The sequence below is a fragment of the Notolabrus celidotus genome, chromosome 15, assembly GCF_009762535.1.
Source record: "Notolabrus celidotus isolate fNotCel1 chromosome 15, fNotCel1.pri, whole genome shotgun sequence".
NCBI classification, from domain to species: domain Eukaryota; kingdom Metazoa; phylum Chordata; class Actinopteri; order Labriformes; family Labridae; genus Notolabrus; species Notolabrus celidotus.
The window spans coordinates 6973062-6990125 of NC_048286.1; the positions used below are offsets into that span (position 1 = coordinate 6973062).

General features: G+C 40.6%; 1 protein-coding gene across 1 annotated transcript in view; it reads right to left on the reverse strand.

The window, feature by feature from the left end:
- Nucleotides 1-17064, reverse strand: part of LOC117826496 (receptor-type tyrosine-protein phosphatase N2-like) — a 231307-nt gene that overhangs the window by 100812 nt on the left and 113431 nt on the right. The window contains exon 12 of the mRNA XM_034702594.1: nt 4023-4087. Within this exon, the coding sequence (XP_034558485.1) occupies nt 4023-4087 (65 nt within the window). The remainder of the gene's footprint in view (nt 1-4022; nt 4088-17064) is intronic.

A 17064-nucleotide genomic window follows, 5' to 3' on the forward strand; every position in this document is an offset into this window, starting at 1 on the left:
TCAAATTTTGATTTGTCAGACCCCAGGACAGTTTTATACTTTGCCTCAGTCCATACAGCTTTAATCTGCATGGGCAGTTAGACACTGCCTCCTCGAATGGTTTCCAATAGGGATTTTGAGCCCATACAGTTATTTACACTGCAGAGTCATGACTGTTTTTGATGCGCGAAGGCCCGAAGATCACGGTCAGCCAGTATTTGTTTTAGGCCTTGCCCTTGTCCGTGTGTTTTGAGTTTTGTTGTCCCTACCTCCAACTTTTTGGAAAAGTGTCACAGCATCAGCATCACATTTACACTGAGCATTTATTTTGTAAAAAACACAACAGCTTTTCGTTGTCTTTGTTCTTGTATGTTGTAAGCCATCAAAATCTGTTTTTTGACATTGTAAACAGAAACTTTTTGGAATTTGAGTTGTAAAACCCAAGCTTTAAAAATACCAGAATTCCACTTTATGTGGCTTCTAGAAATATATTTTTTAAAGTTCAATTGAATAATTTGTATATCTTAAAAAAATGGTGCTTCTCCAACGTATCTTTCATTTCCCCAGATAAAAAAGTTTTCTTTGTATTTGGAAAATTACCGGCACTCAGACTTAGAAAAGCAGATATTTCCATCACACACATCCAATCAATATGCTCACTGAAGCTTCAATGCATTTGCTGTCCTGATTTCCAAAGAAGCAAGAAAAGCTTTCGGGAGGAAATGGTGAATTACCGCCTGAATTTCACAGAAATATGAAAATTTAGAAATGAAGTCACGAATCTTGAATGACCCACAAAGAATGAACAGCAGGAGAAGAGCTGACTCACTCAGAGACAATTTGGCCAAACATCAATGGACAACACTTTGGCTGCTGCAGGGAGTCAACCTGTAAGACTCTGTCTGACTTTTTAGTCTGACTGGATCCTCGCCCTTTACTTTAGAAATTAAAAATATCTACGCAATAAACAGTATCCACTCTAACATCTTAATGCACAAAGTGAATGTCAAAGCCCACAAAATGAAACTGGATACTCTCAAATATAAAGCTTGTGATGCTATATGTGATGTTGGCCTTTTGAGGATGCAGATTTACAGATGTTATTGATGAAGGGAATTCATGAATGTGCAAAATGAACTCCCTGAGCTGAGTGACATTTGGTCTACATTCAACCATGGAGACATCTGAGGTACAGGTAAGGCAACAACACTTAGACAATCTACAAGCATAACTACCATTGACTGTATAAATAATGGACGTAGTATCCGTGACCTCTACCATCTGTTCCTGAGTGCTGTTTTGAAGCCAATCGTCTGTGGGAGCCATATTGGAAATGCTGAACTCGTCCAAAAAAGTGTGACGTAAAGAGGCAGAGTTTGAGCCTCCTAGCCAACGGCTATGTGTTCCCGCTTGTCAGTCAAGTCAGTCATGTCCTTATTTGGGCAAAAACTGGTAATCGTAATATCTTCTGGACCGTTGCGTTAGAAAAAAAATCACCCCCCCGTACAGTTCATGCCGATAGAGAAATTAGTGACGTAGAACCAAAACGTTTTTTGTACCAGGCTGTAAACATCTTTATTATGCTGTAAAGATCGTCTTTTTTTAATTGGTGTGTATGTGGTTTCCGGTGTTTCTGCAGCCAGCCTCAAGTGGATTCTCGATGAATTGCAGTTTCTAACACTTCCGCATGGGCTTCATATTTTGAGACCAGAGGTTGCCGCTTGGTAACTACACAAACACAGTTTATGAAGAAACACAAAGCAGACAACAATTTCAGTGATGACAGGTTTCCGATTTTAGAGAGCATTTTCTAACTGTGCTGGCATTACCTGAATCCAAAGGCTATCTGGATTGTAAAACGGTCAATGTTCTCTGGAAAATGCACAGCAGACATTTGTAATTCAATCAAGGGATAGAATAAAATATACAAAATGAAAAAAAGACAAATTAAAGTTCCTGAGAGGTCCTTCTGGTTTATGCTGATTTTGGCGCCCTCTGTGGCTGAAGCACTACCTTTATAAATTGGCAGATTTTGTCCTTTTACATTTGTATTTCATATTTTCTTACAAATAAACCCCAAAGCGTATCCTCCGTTGTTGTTTTTACAGTCAAATGTGTCATTCACTTTGAATATTTGCAATGGAAGATATAGAATAAAGCTATTTCTGGAATCGGCTGTAACTCACTTTGTCCGATACCTAGCCTGCAGCAGCTGCTTCACACATTACAAATGACAGTTCAGAAAACTAAGTCCTGTTGCTGGTGCTTTGGTTTCCTCATAAAGAGGCATCAGAATAAATTTCTGTCTGTTCCATGATTACCCAAAAACTCATCACAGTAGATTTAACATGCTCTTCACATGTGATTCCTACACCCAGAGTGGATCGTTGGGTTCATAAACTTATACAACCCCACAATAATTTACGGTCTGTTTAACTGTTGGACTGTTTTGTCTTTATTGGTTTTATTGCATGCTATTTTTCCCCATTATCCTTAGCTGCTGCGCCAACTTAATTTCCCCACTGGGATCAATAAACTCCCATGTTATCTTCTTTTCAAATATACAGGCTTCAATGAAAATATGAGAATTTAAACCTGCAGGCTTGTACAGAATCTGCTCCCCGAGCTGAGCTCAGGCATCTTTCCCTCTTCACTCATGAGAAGCTTACTTTTCTTTTTTGTGTTTTAAACTGTCTGCTGTGATGTAGTATGCTAATATTCCTATTTTACAGTGTATGATAAAACTATAATGAGCACCGTATGGGCTGATGATGGATGTTTTGTTGCAGGTTGAGCCTCGCCCACAGCTTTTGGCTATTTATCTGGCAGCCTGTGATGGAAGGATTTTTCTCTGCTTCTCTCCCTCTCTTTTTCTTACAACAGAGCTTCGATTGGCAGTAATTGGCTCCTGTTTGCTGCTAAGTATTGATCACCACGATAGACCCTCCATTTCGCCCCTCCTCCCCCACCACCAGCTCCACTTCTTTCTAAACTCCTCTCCTCTTTTCCAAGCGTTTCTCTCTCAGACCTCGCTGCTGCTACTTTGATAAGCGTGGTGAATGGCGTGCCGTCATCGGTGCAGACTAACTCTTGAATCAATAGGCGAGTGCAGACACTCAGCAGTCTATTTCCCGCAGAGATGGTGGAGAATAGCAATGCCGAGAGATGAAAACCAAGCAGGAGAGAGGCTGAGAGAGACAGGGAGAGGTGGCAGGGATAATGGAGAGGGCTCCAAGCATCAGAGAAGTTTGCATCTATTTCTTGAGATGCTTCTCGCCTACTGCCAGTGTTAATCATTGATTTACTCAAGTACAATTCTAAAAGATGTACTCAAGAAAAATTTTAGACTGAAATGATACAAGAACTAATTTTATGAGGAGCATGGCTTGAACCTCAAAATTATGACTTTAAGCCTCAAATCCAGTTAGATTTTGAAGGTACAAAAGTCAGATTAGCTTTGGTAAATATGCAAGTTAGTTTCCGCTAATGTAGAGTAAAAACGTTGTAAAAAAAAACATGGAGGATATGTACCTTAAATTTATTTCGCTGACAAGTCACCAACAAAGAAGAAAGGAAGAGGAAGAAAGGAGGGGCTGAAACAGCAATGGAGGTGAAGAGACGCAAGGAGCTGAATGAAAGAGACATCGACTGAATTGAAGAAAACAGACGTGAAGCAAACACAAAACAGGTCTAAGCATGTGATAAGGGGAAGTTGTTTTTCAGTGAACTGAACCTGATTGGGGTGAACAAATCCCAGACTGCAGACCCTTTCACCAAACATCAGTGGTGGAGCTCTCTAATGCTCCTGAGGCTGAACATGAGCATACAGGTTCAGGGGAGGAGAGTGCTGTGCAATAGTTACATGTACTGTATCCTCTACACGTGGTCGGGGTTTGCCTCATGTATTTGTAGTTCCTTAGTGTTGAATAGTTCAGCTTCATTCAGGAGGAGATCTCAGATTTGTGCATAATAATCTGAAGTTTTTGCTCACATGGAAGGTAGAAAGGAAAGTGACTGTGAAGAGAGTAAACTAAAGTACTCACGTCCGTGACTCCGGCCTCCAGGATGCTGAGCTTCATTTCCTTCTCCAGATCGTCTTTCTGCTTGACTGCAGAGAGAGAAAGACACCATCATCAATTCACTGAAAAAATTAAAACATAAATTTCAAAGTTTTAAGATTTCAGTTATATCTCATTCAAAATGATAAGGAGTTGAAAACTTGACTCCAGATTAAATAATGTCCAAAATCCAGCCCAACATGGAAAGACTTTAATGGTACAGGTGGAATGGATTTGTGTGTCTGTATTTACTGTAGATCAAGCAGTAACCTCTAGTGTTGGAAAATGAAGCCAGTTTGGAAGAGCAAAAAACTGCAGTTCCTTGAGTGTCCACTTGAGGCAAGGAAACCCCATTAACACGCATGTTAAGATGCCAATTTTTACAACAAATGAAACAGCGTGCTACAAAATGAATGCGCTCCAAATAAAAATGATCCCTTGGTTTATAAAGCAAAATCAGCTTAACAACTTTTTATACAATCAAATACAATATACTTGACTTTAAAATCGTGAGAACAGCTCGGACTTTAAAGCAACGCTACAGTGCAGTACTCTGATTTCAGTTTTCACTGCATAAACTTTAAAATTGGATTAATCCCAGGTGTCCTCAATAATGTGCAGACTGCATCCATGTGTGCACGGGCGCTGCCATTAATCAATAGAATGACTTCCACCAAACCAGCTTTAAAACTCTGTGCTTGACTGATTCACAGAAAATCAATGTTTCCTCTTTTCCCCTGAGCTTTAAACACACAACGTATATACAGCAGAACCAGGACTGCATTGATCCAAACACCTCGGAAACGCAATTTGATTTCAAGTGTGGGACTTACAGATGACTGAAAAAGATACAGAGTCAAGAGTGTTCAACCGCTGTTAGGTCAGGACCATTTTGAAAGTCAGGATATTACAGCTCCAACATCCAATACTTTGTGATTCAAGTCCTAAAATGTTTTATCTCCAATTTCCCCAAATTCATAGAGCACAATCAGGTCAATAAAGACTGAATGTGCTGATGTTTTCATTTAACACCACCCAGGAGTCCCAAAGAGGCTTCAAGAGAGAGTGAAATAAAGCTCTGAGAGTCTGAAGTTCCCCTTTCCAGTATGTTTTCATCTCATTGATCCTGACGCATGAAATCAGTAAAGCAACCAATGTTAAGTTCAACAAGGTGAATGAGTGAGCAAAGCCCTCCAGCAGCTCAAAGTTTGAGATAACTAATGGGAGATTAGTGATAACTCAAACACTGTGAAGATATGAAGCTCCCTTCAGCATAAACTATAGCAACTTTCATTGACTCCTCAACCTAAACAGCAGCCTTTACATTGACATTTAAATTCCAAGAGGCAACCGTCGGTGTTGAAAAATGGAGCCAAGTGGAAGTGCATCATAACTGCAGTTCCTTAAGCGTCCACTTGAGGCTTGCAGCGAAACCCAAGGAATCCCTATCAACACCCATCTTAAATGTTCATTTACACAGCAGACACAATCATGTTAATAGCCTCGTACAAAAACAGAGCTATGCTCAGTTAGAGGCTAATTAATTTGGCTCAGGTGGGAACATTCTAAAGGCTGGTTTATACTTCTGTGTCTCCCCTACACAGCAGGGACAGACGTGGACATGAGCGCCACGTACTTGTGCATCGTGGTGTCCGTGTCACGCAACAATTCAACGCCGAAACGCTTGAGGGCAGTGCGGTCTCTCCGATAGCCGGTCGCCTGCTTCCGGCCCCGCTACGATCTCTGTTTACTTTTCCACAGAGATTCAGAGCGTGTTATGTTAATCTACAGCTGATACATGTTGCTGTTTATCATACAGACATGATTACATGAAGTAAAGTAATGTATAAGTGGGAAACACAATGCCGCCGAGCGGAACAATCGCAGGGCTTGTGGTCCCCGTCAATTCTACGCATTGTTACATTTTGAAGGAAGTGCACGTGCGTAGGTCCCTGCGTAGGTACGGGAGCTTAAGTGTTTGTCAGGCAGCTAGGCTACAGCCTCAGCTCCACCTCTTTGCTGGTTTCTGGATTGCCCAGAAATCAGATGGAGTCCAATAAGGTGACCACCATCTTTGGCCTTCATAACGTCTCTTCAGAAACCAATTGATGACATCAATAAAACTGGAGCCATATTTTTAAATTCTATAGTGTGTTTGCTGTCAAAATGGGAATCAAGGAAAGGACTTGTTGGGGTATTGATTGGTGCTACAGTCGCAGCCATACTAGCTAACTAGCTCTTATTGCTAGAGGGACACAAAAATAAAGATACACAAACTCTAAATTGAAACTATGAACATAGGTATGTCTACCAAAATATCCTCTTACAGTTATTGTTGTGCAGATATTTCCATTAAAAGCATTGTGAGGAGATGTGTGCCTGGAGAATTCCAATTTTTTTTTCTTTTACAGCACAATGTGTATCAAACAAAGTTAATCCACTCATTGTGTACGGTTCTGTAGGTTGAAAAGTTTTGAGCATGAGGTCAAAATCATACTGCAGAGTTGCTGAATGGCTGCAGAGTTAAATAAATACCACTTTATGTTTGTTTAATGTTCAACACATAGGATCCTTTCTGTCCCTATTTCATCCTTTTCACCATTTCTTCTCTTTAGACTCACCTTTCTTCTGAAGTGTGATGTCATTGAGGTTATCATTGAGCCCTAACCAGACATGAGCATTCGCTGATTTAGGCTTACAACACCTCCACAGGGCCCTACGATAAAACGGTGCTGTTCCAGAACTAAATGAGCTATTACTGTGGCATATTTTTGCTTTATGAAAAATGAATTTTTCACCTGACCCGCCGGCAGGCAAGTATTACAACAAATTTCCACGCAAATAGAATTAAACCCTGCACAGCTCTCTTTCTTCATCTCCTAAAGGGAAACAAATGAGGGGCCACAATTGAAATACACGACAGCGCACATATTAAAGCCAGAACAAAATGTTATGAAAAAAGAGAGGATACATAATTACATTCACTTTACTTTGCATCTGAATACACCGGTGTGGAGACAGAGAGCGAGGCTCCTTTGTTGACACACCAGGCAGATGAAGGATATGCAAATGACTCTGCTTTAGTTCTCTAAATTCACCAATAGCTTTTATAATCAGTCTTTCAATCTGTCAGAGCGTGATTCAACAGCGTTCCCATGTGTTGTGCAACCACAAAAGCCACTGGAAATTTGGCTTCAACTGTAAAAATGCTTTTAAAATACAAGAATTGGTAGTTTTGTTAAGCATCCACAAATATCTGAGAAACAGTAAACCTAATAAGAAAACCTAGTGTACAGCTGTTGCTTTTGCTGTTGGGACCATTTATCAAGACTGGGTGTGGCTGATGAGGTTTTGATTGACATCCACCTTACTGTGCACACAATGGCATGTAGTGCAGTTCTAACCAGTGCGTTTGAGTCCCCAGAAGCCTTTGTACAATGAGATCATCACTTCGCCATGGAAAAGCTCAGCTGTAACTCTGCTATTGTACGTCTACACTGAACCACACAATGACAGAAGGTTGGCGGTTAAATCCCAGCTCTCGCAGTCCACATACAAGTGTCATTGGGCAAAACACTGAACCCCAAATTGCTTCTGGTGGTCTAGCCAGTGGTGTATGAATGGCAACTCTACACAGCAGCCTCAGCCATCAGTGGCGTGAATGGGTGAATGGTGGTGTAGTCTTGGTCAGATGACTAGAAAAGTGTTATAGAAGTACAGTTAATTTGCTGTTTACCACTCAGTGGTGTCGCCTTCCCAGTGTTTGATTTTACACAGAAGCTATTCCCCACCATTACTACCTCCATTGCCAGCTTAGTGGCAATGGATGTCGCCCCTCAATTTTGGGTCTGTAACTTTCACACAGATGGCAAAGTGTAATGTTCCAGCCTTGAACTGGCAGTATACAAGGGGCTGGAGGAGGAAGCAGAGGTGCTGCTCCATCCTGCTGGCCTCCTCTTTTAAACAGATGACGTTTCGCCACTGTAACTACCTCTAAAAACAGTTGTCTCTATCAGTAAGTATTTCAATTGTGCAAAACCACATCATTCACTTAAAAGAAAATATATTGTCATTGACCTTACATCTCTATAATGAATAATATAGAGGTGTATATAAAGTGTTGGTATGTCTGAGGTAATGAACCTCAGATTGAATTATGGTGATAGTACAAACTTGTGACTGAAATTTACCAAAATAAAACTACTGTGAAGCCATACAATTTCTAAAAAAGAAAAAGACTGATTGGTTGGCATCCAGGCTCCAGACAGAGACGTATGAACACCTTGTTTGCGACAGCCAAGCGGGCTGACATGTCTTAATAATGCTGTCAGCAAGTAGGGACTCCACACTCTGCTGTGAGAAATAGAAGCTGAAGTGGCTGAATTGGTTTATCCGCGTCGCCTTTTTTCTGTTCGATGAGCAGCGTTGTTTGAGACCTCTGGTTCAGTGTTACACGTGTTGGATGGTGACTTCATGTTTTGGTCCTAAAACATCTTCAGCGCTTTGCTGTCCTTGGTGTTTTTCATCACTTGTGTAGAGTAAAACACCTTTCCTGACATCACTGAATTGGATGTTTTGAGAAATGCAGAACACTTGGATGCTTCAGCCGACAAAGACTTTACATTTTTCCAGGTTGTAGCCACATGGACTTTTCTAGTTTCACTTTTTCTTGTATTGCATTAAATAAAGTGTTACCTATACAATCCAAAAGGAAAGGAAAGCAACTTTATTGGTGCTCAAAGGAGATGTAGTTCATTGCATCTGCTATTATCAAAGGACCGTGTAAAGTCAAGCTAAGTGTTGGCCGGGCAGAAAGCAACACCACCTGTTGGAACTTACTCGTCCAGTAGCTGCTGTACCTTTAATTCTGGCTGTTTCTTTGCCCCTGTCAACAAAACCACTGATTCCACTGAAATAAAGCTTAAGCAGCTGATTTGTTTTTTTTTGTATCAATCTGATCGTGTCAAAGCCTTCATCAGATCTATTTTATTCATGCTTTGGCTTTTGTCTCCATTAATGGAAGTTGAAAGCACCTGGGTTTTTTCTTCAAAAGTGTTTTAAAAGATTAATTAAGTTCAAATGAAAAAATTGAAGGGATGGTAAACAGCACGCAGCTCTGGGACTAGACTCAGTCAAACAAGTAGACTGTGTTGCCTAAAGTGCCTTTGGTAATTGGTGAGGCAAAACCTATTTGACTTGCATCTGCAGCAAAGCCTAATTGACAAGCTCCCGCACACACACACACACACACACACACACACACACACACATAGAGAAACATCTACGAAACACACGCATTTAATTCTTGAAACAGACACAGAGTAAGAAGCCTGATATATCCAAACACAAACAAACATGAAAGTGTTCCACGAGATTTCATTCGGAGGGAATAAGAAAACTCTGCAGCAACACGAGCACTAGTCCGGTCTCCAGGAGTGATTTGCCACGCAGCCAGCCAGCGTGACTACATCACAGGCGGCGAGCTCTCGCTAATTAGCAAACACATCTTTGGACCGCCCAATGCCATGCCACTGCGGCCTCTCCAAAATGTAGCAGAGAGATACCCAGACCAACCATTCCCGTCCTCTCCTGCAGACTACAAATGAGTCTAAGTCGGACGAGAGCACTGCTCATGAACAGGCGGGCCGAGGCGTCTCATTTGTACCCCAGCGAGCTTTCTCTCCAAAACCCAAATTGGATCCATTTTTAAGAAACTGCGATGGGCTGGGTGTCGTGATCAAACCGGCTGGTGACTTTTCTTTCAGCCCGGCTGGCAGCGCAGTGTGAAAATAAGCCATAATGTGACAAAATGAGAATGAAGCAGCGATTGGACTGCAGACTGAAACGTGATGAAGGGAAATGATCTATACTCAGATTATTCCCTTTTCTCTATCTTTCCATGGTACCTCTCAGATACAGTCAGACTGCGGGAAAAAAAGAGCCTGAAGGAAGTAACGACCAAATCTCATTTCTGCAAAAGGGGCCCCTTTATTTTCCCTCCAAAACACACAGAGGCGCTTCATTTGTCACCCGGGCCGCCCCTATCCTGAATTTTGCTTTATGTTAACTCAATGTATCTGAGGCGCCCAGAGGGAAACACAGCGAGTGCCGGGGATTCAGAAATGCTTCATTTTTCACTGGTGACAAAAGGGAAAGGCCCAGGCTGGCTCCACGAGTCCTGGACCAACAGAATGGATGCTTTTACAGCACTGAGGGGTCGTTATTTCAACCACTAACCACCCCCACCCACCCTCCCAACCTTTATACCTCTTACTCACTCACTCACTCCTGGGTACATTTCAGGAGCCGTATAATGAGAAAACAACAACAGATATCCTTCAAAACCAAAAGGCAGGAAGAGCAGTGACACAGAACAGGGACGTAATCGTATTAGTTGATCATGAGAGCGACGAGCCCTGGGCAAATGAAAATATATTGACGGATGTTTTATCTGTGAAGTATCTGAAGGAGCTGGTCCAGTGCTCCAAACCATCGCTTAGGGTCTAAGGCAGATAAAGAAACGCAAAAAATGACTAAGCCATGAGATGTTATGGGAAGTGAAGCATTTTTTAGCCGCTGAAGCTTCGACAGAAGTATATTTTTTGTTGTTTTATGCCTAAATGACATGGACAAACTTTACATACAATGTGTTTACAAATATATGACAACAAATCCTGCAAACATTTCTTAATAAGGAAGTCTGTCTGACCAGTTCTGCACACGCACATACGAACAAACTGCCTGAATTTGTCTTTACTCAAGATACTGATGAGTACGTTTGGGATGGCAGTAAATCTGTGCCTACATCAAGTCAAATTATCTTTTTGCAAAGAAACAAAATATTAAATCTATTTATTGGAATTCTTTCAAAAAAGTGTTATTTTGTTTGATTAGCATTGGTTTGCTAAGCTTTAAAAACAGACAGACAAGCTATAAGCAATGCTCTTTTTGATTTTGAATTGTGAGGTAGTTAATCAAAAGCATGTCAGAAATATAAGGATTTTTTCAATGAAGTTGATTCGGTACCTTTAATGACAATTTTTATCAATGAAACTGACTTTAAATAAATAATGTTAACATGTTTTTTTTATCACTATTCTGACATGGGATACTTGATTCTGATTGGTCAGAACCCCACAGCAATGGGTTATTACATCTCTAAGCAAATTCTTGTAAATTTGATTTCTGCCTGTTGACACTGTGGCAAAAATGTTTCAATGTGGTGAAAAATGTGCAAACTGTGAAATCAGAGGGACTTCTTTGTACTGTATAAATACAAATATTTTGAATCCTAAAATCATATTATAATCATGTTTTGTATCAACTTGTTTATAGCTTTAGTTGGCACCCTGATGACAAGCAGGGTAATGCTTAAGAGCGGGTTATACTGTTAGGATTGTAAATTGTATAACCAACCGTTCATTAACGTTACCCCGTACATATTGTGTACAAACTGGTGAACTAGCAAACTACATTAACATTATTTATTCATCTTCAGCTTTGTCAGTTGTCAGAAATACAACACACCCTCAATTTCTGGTGACATTTTAACTACTGAATGTCTGGCAAGGTGTTTGTTGGGACACCAAAGCAATGTTTTTAAAGGGACAGGAGGGAATTAAACCCCATTGCTGAAAAAAAAGCTGTCATTTTAGATGTCAATTACATCTTTCAGGTTTAAGTGACTCAAAAAAACTGTGAAATACAACTTTTATTAAAAAGATAGATAGATAGATAGATAGATAGATAGATAGATAGATAGATAGATAGATAGATAGATAGATAGATAGATAGTTGGGTGCTAGAGTTCATAATTATTTCTGTCAAAACAGATTTGCCTGTCATTTTTTCAGAGGCGTCTTAATTTGATATGGTTTCACTTTCACTTTCATTAATTTGATTTCCAATATCAACTTTTCAGCCTTCAATCTGTTCCTTGTTGATCCCCCAGTCCACCCCCTCATCCCTGGGTGTTACTGCCTGCAGTATGAGTGTGTGGGTGGGGGGAGGGGGGTTCATGAAGACAATGCCATGTGTAATTAAATTCAAAAGCAGGGGGCCGAAATGGTATCCAGGGCCACCTGGGGGACGAGAGACCATTATGAGAGGAGAGAAAGACAGACAGAGAGAGAGAGAGTGAGATGTGGAGACAAGGGAGAGAAAAGAGGGGGAAGGACAGATGGGGAGACAACATGAGAGGTGAGAGAAAATGAAAAAAGGGACTGAGGAGGAGGAAGAAAGACTGAAAAACGATGTGGAAACGGGAAAAAGAGAGGAAGAGGAGTTGACTAAAGGTGGGATGGGAGGATTTAGATTGACAAGAAATACAAAAGACAAGAAAGAAAGAGGAGGGAAGGAAGTAAAAGAAAGAGAGGAGGGACGAGGGAGGATAAAGAAAGACAATAAGAGAGCAAGAATTACAAACAAAATGGCCTCATGATTCATGCTGAATGGTCATCTGGTCTTTCCAGGAGATTGACCAAGAGATGATGTCACAAATTGAGCTATTCGTGCGTCCCTCTCGCGTAATTCTTATCTGACTTTTTGAACAAGCGATTCAAAAGCAGTCTCATCCTGGGATTAGTCCAATATACACGTACCTCACAATCTGAAACTTTGTCTATGATTAGTATTGATATCCAACATTTTAACTTCATGTTGTTTTTAAAGTATGAAAAGGCATAATACCACCGCTTCAAAGAAGTGTGATATTGAGAGACCAATAAAACTGACTTCATCAAAAAGGTAACCGTGAGTGAGTCTATGTCACAGCTTATTACATGCAGCTTTATATTTTTGGTTTGGCAGAGACATTTCTCATATAAGTAAGAAATTGTGCCCTTTAACAATATGTTGAGAATTAATGAAGATATTTTTGTTATTTTATTATTTTTAAGGGGAACTCCAACAATATCTCTCTACAAAGTCGGATGTGTATTTGGGTCCTAAAATGGCAAGAAAATACGCCTCACTATAAAGTTAACATCAGGATACTGAGTCCAAACCTCCCACGTTTCATTATTTGTTGGGGCGTTATCCATTATCAAGTTACTATTTCACAACAGCCATAATGTGTTTGTTTGCCTTGTTGTGCTGAACACTGTTCACCGCTTTAATTGATGACATTTAGCTCTTTGCCTCTCCTCTGTTTGATTCATTCACACCTTAAAAGGCAGGTATTAAACACTCCGATTAGTTTACATAAACAATTCATTAAGCTGATATGACACCGGGGACCCCGGCAGGAAAACATATCCTGGCCACCCACGACAATTAATGACCTCGCATCAACAGCCGCCTCGCTGCACACAGACAGGAAGCCAGTAACGAGCTTTCATTAGCAGATTACCGCTCACACTATGAAATTTAAACCAAAATATATCAGCAAAATTAACCTAACCTTTGCATTTACCTGGTTTTATTCTCGTTGTTTTTTTTAAGTGGCTGATGGGCACATAAACAGGGAACATGCAGCGTTCACTCGGAGGAGTTGTGAAGTGTGTAAAAGAATTTTCTTTCTTGGAGGGAATTGTCATAAAAATAATAATATTCCCCAAGTGGAGGTGACCTTTGAGAAATAGAGTTCTGAGTCATGAAACTCAATACTCCACAAAGGGAAGTGACCTCCAGTATGTGGAAGAAAAGAGAAACCAAATAATACTCTGTTCTGGCTCCAAAAATGTGATGACAAAAATGATCGGGCAAATTTTGCTTCCAGTCTCTTCTTTTGAGGACACAGCCCCCTTACTTTCTCCTTCATCTATGTCTTATCGTAAATGTATCTAAATTAATCGGCATGTAAAAGCTCTTACTCGATCATTTTTTTGAATTGTTGAGTTTTTTGTGACACCCTTTAGAATCTGATTTTCTCCTGTCCAAAATGGTGTGGAGTCTGCTTCAAGGTTCCCTTTGGTGTCCTTTCTCCCCCCCCCCCCCCCTAACATGCAGTCATGACTGTTTCTAGGTACCCAAGACCTGTCTTAGTATCTGTCTACCTGGCTTTTTAAAGATAGCTGTTTTGGGTTTTTTTCCAACAAAGAGGCTAAGCTACCCAACATTCCCTGTGGCTAATACGCTTACTACTGTCGAGTACCTCCTACAACCCTACTTCAAGAAACATCAAACTATCCTTTTAAGGCTGTTTGTTCATACCTGCAAGTGTCTTTTTGTTGGACTTGTTCTTAGAGCTATTTTCTTTTTAAGTTGTGTTTTGAGGCATTTTTGCTTTTAACAACTTCAGCTGGAGAGAGACAGGAAATGTGGGGTTTAGAAAGTTGGGGGGGACATGCAGTAAATGGTCAAGGCTGGAATCCAACCTGCGACCTCTGCAATGAGGGCTATAGCTTCTGTATATGGGGCGGGCTTAGACCACTAGGCCAACGGCGCTCCTTTCTTAGAGCTATTTAACTGACTAAACACGTGGTTTCTCCCTTTTGTTTTAGCATGTTTGAAAGTCTGTTTTAAGGAACATATCAGTGCCCCTTTCCCCCTTATCAACATACTGTTAGACTTGTGGTTTGGACCATTTAAGATATCTATCAAGATATCTTTTCCCCTTTCTTTCTTACACAGTTATGTCTGTTTCGAGGTACCTTTAGAATCTTTCTTTTTGCTAACATGTTGTAAAGTCTGTTTTGAGGTTCTTTTACTTCTGTTCATTTCTACCAACAATGTAGATAAGTTATCTTCTTCTAAACTTACCCTTTATAATTTAGATTTATTCCTGTGGAACATCTGGTTCGGTCCATGTTAAGGTACCCTTTCTTGTCTCTATTGTTTCTTGTCTAATGTAGCAGGAATTGTTTTTGGTTTCTCTTGAGTATCTGTTTTTATCCTGTCAGGCATACTGAAAGTGCGTTAAAACACAATTCAGTGTCAGTTTAATTCCTTTTCATTATAGTTGTGTCTGTTTCGGGTACCCCTTTGCTTCTGTATTCATGCCTTACATCTAGTCAGGTCTGTTTTAAGGGACCCATTAGCATCTTCCTATTCAATACTAGGGATATCTTAAGGAAACCTCAAATATGATAAATAAAGGGCCTATTTTTGTAACTCTACTAGCCAATCTGCTTGAGCTGCTTTCTTTGTGTCTAACATGTTCATGGCTTTGCCTTCAGGTACCCTTTGGTGCATATTCAGTGGTGAGGTATTGCTTGTGGTAACCCCTACTGCTGTCTTCTTATCAAACACTCAGGTCTGGATTGAGGAACCTTGAGCTTCTGTTTGAATTATTCCATTCTTCACTTCTCCACTCTCCCCTCTCTCTTCTATCCCATCCCATCTTTCTCACTCTTTATTCCCTCACTTCACTTCCATCTTCCTCTATCTTCTTGCCACCCATTCCTTATCCTTTCCCCTCCCTGCCTCTCCTTTCCCGATCTCCCCCATCCTTCCAAAGCAGAGTGTTTGTGGGGGGTGTTTATGGGGCTGATAAGTGGCAGATGACGATCGCTTGGCGCGGCCGGAGATAAGGCTGCCAAAGCTGGGGACGCCATCTATCAAACCTCCGACTGTTGAGCCAAGCATCACCCAGCTGAAGAGCGAGGGAGGAAGGCGAGGGAGGAAAAGGCAACAGCTCTCTATCTTCACATACCGAAGGAACTCCCTGACAGACCGGCTGACATTCAGTGGATAGTTTCTGTAAATTATGTTCAATGTTTGTTTCAGTGCAAGTCGAACTGGTGTTTACTGCATCGGGACAATCCAGGTCAGGTTCTGCTGCAGCTGGAGATGGGGAAATATAGTTCAGACGTCTCCTCCATTTATTTTTAGTGTTTTTATATAAATCTAGATGCTGATTCTTTTCCTTTAACGAGTAACAATACAAACGGAGGCACTTCTATTCCTTCTTACAAGACCCAGATCAGACTATGTACTGAATAGAAAATAGATGTAGTCTCAGTGTCATTTGAAGGGATGTTTTGAAACCAAACAGTTGTGGTGCCATATTGGGAATGCTGACTCAACCTTCCTTTCAGTCAACCTACATAGACATTAGGCGGAGTTGAGGTGGGCCCCAAGCCTCCCAGCACACAGCAACATTACAACTTTCAGTCAACTAAGCTGTAACCTTAATTATGCAAATCAATGGTTGGCTTTAAACTCTTAATAACGGATGAGTCATAAAGAAATTCTACCACTTTACACTGTATAGAAATAGAGAAATTGGCTATTCAGACCAAAAGCTGTTGTTGAAACAGACTATAAACAAGTTTAATTCTGTGGTGAAGATGGACATTTTAACATGGGTGTTAATGGGGCTTCTTGGCTTTTGGTTCCAGCCTCAAGTGGACACTTGAGGAACTGCATTTTTTTGCACTTTGTCTTTATTTTGGTTGCTACTTAGATCAGACTCCTTTAACTTTTTGGTAGCCACTTTGCACTCCTGGGACACCTAGTTACGTATAACCAACGGCTTGGTCACAGACCTATAATGGAAATCATGATGGTTTAAGTACCTTCTAGCTTTACTTGTTGACAATGTCCTCTGACCCCAAAAATAACAGTGCCAGAGACTGGTGACTCCTAAGGTGGTTAAATACTTCTCACAGCCACAGGCAATACATAATGGGCAAATCAAACCACCTACATTTTACTTTGTATTTTAAAAAGGCTGGAAGCAACATAGTTTCCTTAGAGGTGATATGGCAACAAAGTAAAGAAAATCAATGGCGGTTTTTATTTGCATGTTTTTTTCTAAAATTTGGCTAGAATTTTTGTACATTTGCATAATTTTACAATAATGAATAGAATATGCTTACCAAATCACAACAAATGTTATCTCAAAGCTCTTTACAAACAGAGCAGGTCTAGACCAATCTAGTCCATGTTACATTATTAACAAAGACCCAACATCAAGACCGGATAAAATCCAGTCCCATCTTACAGACCGGACTCAGTCTGATCTCATCTTAATACACCATGAGCAGAGCACTTTGCAGCATTTGGCAAGTTACAGTGGCAAGGACAAACTTCCTTTAACAGGCAGAAACCTCGAGCAGGACCAGACTCATGTTAGACACACATC